The sequence below is a fragment of the Bombina bombina genome, chromosome 11 (assembly GCF_027579735.1).
Source record: "Bombina bombina isolate aBomBom1 chromosome 11, aBomBom1.pri, whole genome shotgun sequence".
NCBI lineage: Eukaryota > Metazoa > Chordata > Amphibia > Anura > Bombinatoridae > Bombina > Bombina bombina.
In genome coordinates this window covers 16781187-16783530 of record NC_069509.1, presented here as the reverse complement: position 1 = coordinate 16783530, position 2344 = coordinate 16781187, and the positions used below count along the sequence as shown (strand labels likewise).

Below are 2344 nucleotides of genomic sequence, written 5' to 3'. Positions count from 1 at the left end.
AGCAAAGGCAACATTATTGCTTTGCATTTTCCAAACAGTAGCAGATTCAATATTGCTATATGTAAGGGTGACACAGATAAGAACCATACATAGTCCTACCCCTAAATCTAATGTTTTCTTCTAACATAAACTCTAAATCTTAAATTTGACACAGAGCTTATTAACAAATTTGTGATTATTGTGCAAGTCTGGGAATGATAATCCTAATGTTACATGGCATCAAATTGTTCCATAAAATAAATCTTATTGAAATGTTACAGTTTGTGGAGAGCTTTGCTTAGTGCTGCTTGGAGTTCTTGGTTTCTTAGACTGTATATCAGAGGGTTTAATAAAGGTGTCACTAAAGTGTAAATAATGGTTATCACTCGGTCTTCTGAAAATCTATAAGTTGTATTTGGGCGGAAGAAATTAAAAACAAGAGTGCCATAAAATATAAAGACCACCGTGAGGTGAGATGTGCAAGTTGAAAAAGCTTTAATTTTGCTCTTTTTGGCCTTAAGCTTTGCTACTGTGGTAAATATTCTGATATATGGGACAAGTGTTATTATCAAAGAAGTTATTCCAAGAAGCCCCCCAAAAAGAAAAATGATTAAGATGTTCAGAAAGGTGTCTGTACACGAAAGTTGAAACAAGTGGGAGATGTCACAAATGAAATTGTGTATGGTGTTAGAATTACAGAAGGACAACCTTAGTGTACAAAGTGTGTGCATCAAAGAATACACAAGACCGAATGTCCATGACCCTAGTGCCAGCTCGGTGCAAGCTCTGAGATTCATGACTTGAAAGTAATGTAGAGGGCGACAAATGGCAAAATATCTATCACAAGACATGACAGCAAGCAAAAGAACTTCTGACGTGGTGAAGAAAATGAAGAAATATATCTGTACTGTACAAGATGCTCTGGAAATAACTTTTCTTTTGCTGCATAAGTCAAAAAGCAGCCGGGGGGCACTTACTGAGGAACAACACATGTCCAAAAATGCCAAGTTCCCAAGAAAGAAGTACATAGGTGTTTGGAGATTTGAGTCTGTGCAGATCAGATGAAGGATGAGGAAATTCCCAAACATAGTCATCACATAGACTAGAAGGAATATCACAAAAAGATGAATCTGGAAAATCGCTAGGTCAGAAAATCCAGATAGATAGAAATAAAATATTGTTTGGTTTTCCATTTGACTTCTGTTGAACAGTTACCTTCAATGAAAGATAATTTCAACAATTTAAGCAACAACATATATCAAAACTGAGATTTGTTTCTATGGTCAAGCTAGCTAAATGCTTTAGTGTCCACCATAAAAGACACTTAATGACATTCTTATCTTACCAGCAAATAGTATTATATATGTAACGATATAAGACTGGAAATAATCCTGCTTTTTCTGAGCTTTACTGAAAGCCTGCACTTTGTGACATGTCACATATATCTATTTGTGTATTCATATCTGTAAATTATACTTTATTTCATATGTCATGTCTGTAAATTATATCTTACAACCTAAACTATATAAGATTATAACAAAATGAAGCTACCCCGTAATGAGTAGATTATAGGGGACCAAACATTAATATTAATTGAACATTTGGATTAAAAACAACTAAAATAAATAGTATATGTAATAATAAAATATTGAGTCTAATTATAAAAAATCCTCACTCAGGCTACTCCACTTCTATTCGTATACACAACAATATTAGGTATTGTAGAAGACACAAGGAACAAAGGGGCACCACATTGCTAAATCTTGTACAAGTTCAAATACAGTGAGGGAAAAAATATTTGATCCCCTGCTGATTTTGTATGTTTGCCCACTGACAAAGAAATAATCAGTCTATAATATTAATGGTAGGCTTATTTGAAAAGTGAGAGACAGAATAACAACAACAAAAAACAACAGAAAAATGCATTTATAAAAAGTTATAAAATGATTTGCATTTTAATGAGTGAAATAAGCATTTGATCCCCTATCAATCAGCAAGACTTCTGGCTTCCAAGTGTCTTTTATACAGGTAACAAGATGAGATTAAGAGCACTTTCTTAGAGGGCATGCTCCTAATCTCAGATTGTTGCCTGTATACAAGACACCTGTCCAAAGAAGCAATCAATCAATCAGATTCCAAACTCTCCACCATGGCCAAGACCAAAGAGCTGTCCAAAGATGTCAGGGACAAGATTATTGAACTACACAAGACTGGAATGGGCTACAAGACCATCACCAAGCAGCTTGGTGAGAAAGTTACAACAGTTGGTGCGATTATTTGCAAATGCAAGAAACGCAAAATAACTGTCAATCTCCCTTGGTCTAAGGCTCCATGCAAGATCTCACCTCGTGGAGTTTCAATGGTC

At 35.0% G+C, this 2344-nt stretch overlaps 1 protein-coding gene across 1 annotated transcript; it reads right to left on the bottom strand.

Annotated features, from left to right (window-relative positions):
* Positions 1-254: 254 nt before the first annotated feature.
* On the bottom strand, positions 255-1172 carry LOC128641594 (olfactory receptor 5V1-like). The gene has a single exon (XM_053694132.1). It carries the CDS (start codon positions 1170-1172, stop codon positions 255-257), a length of 918 nt encoding a protein of 305 aa, XP_053550107.1.
* Positions 1173-2344: the final 1172 nt, after the last annotated feature.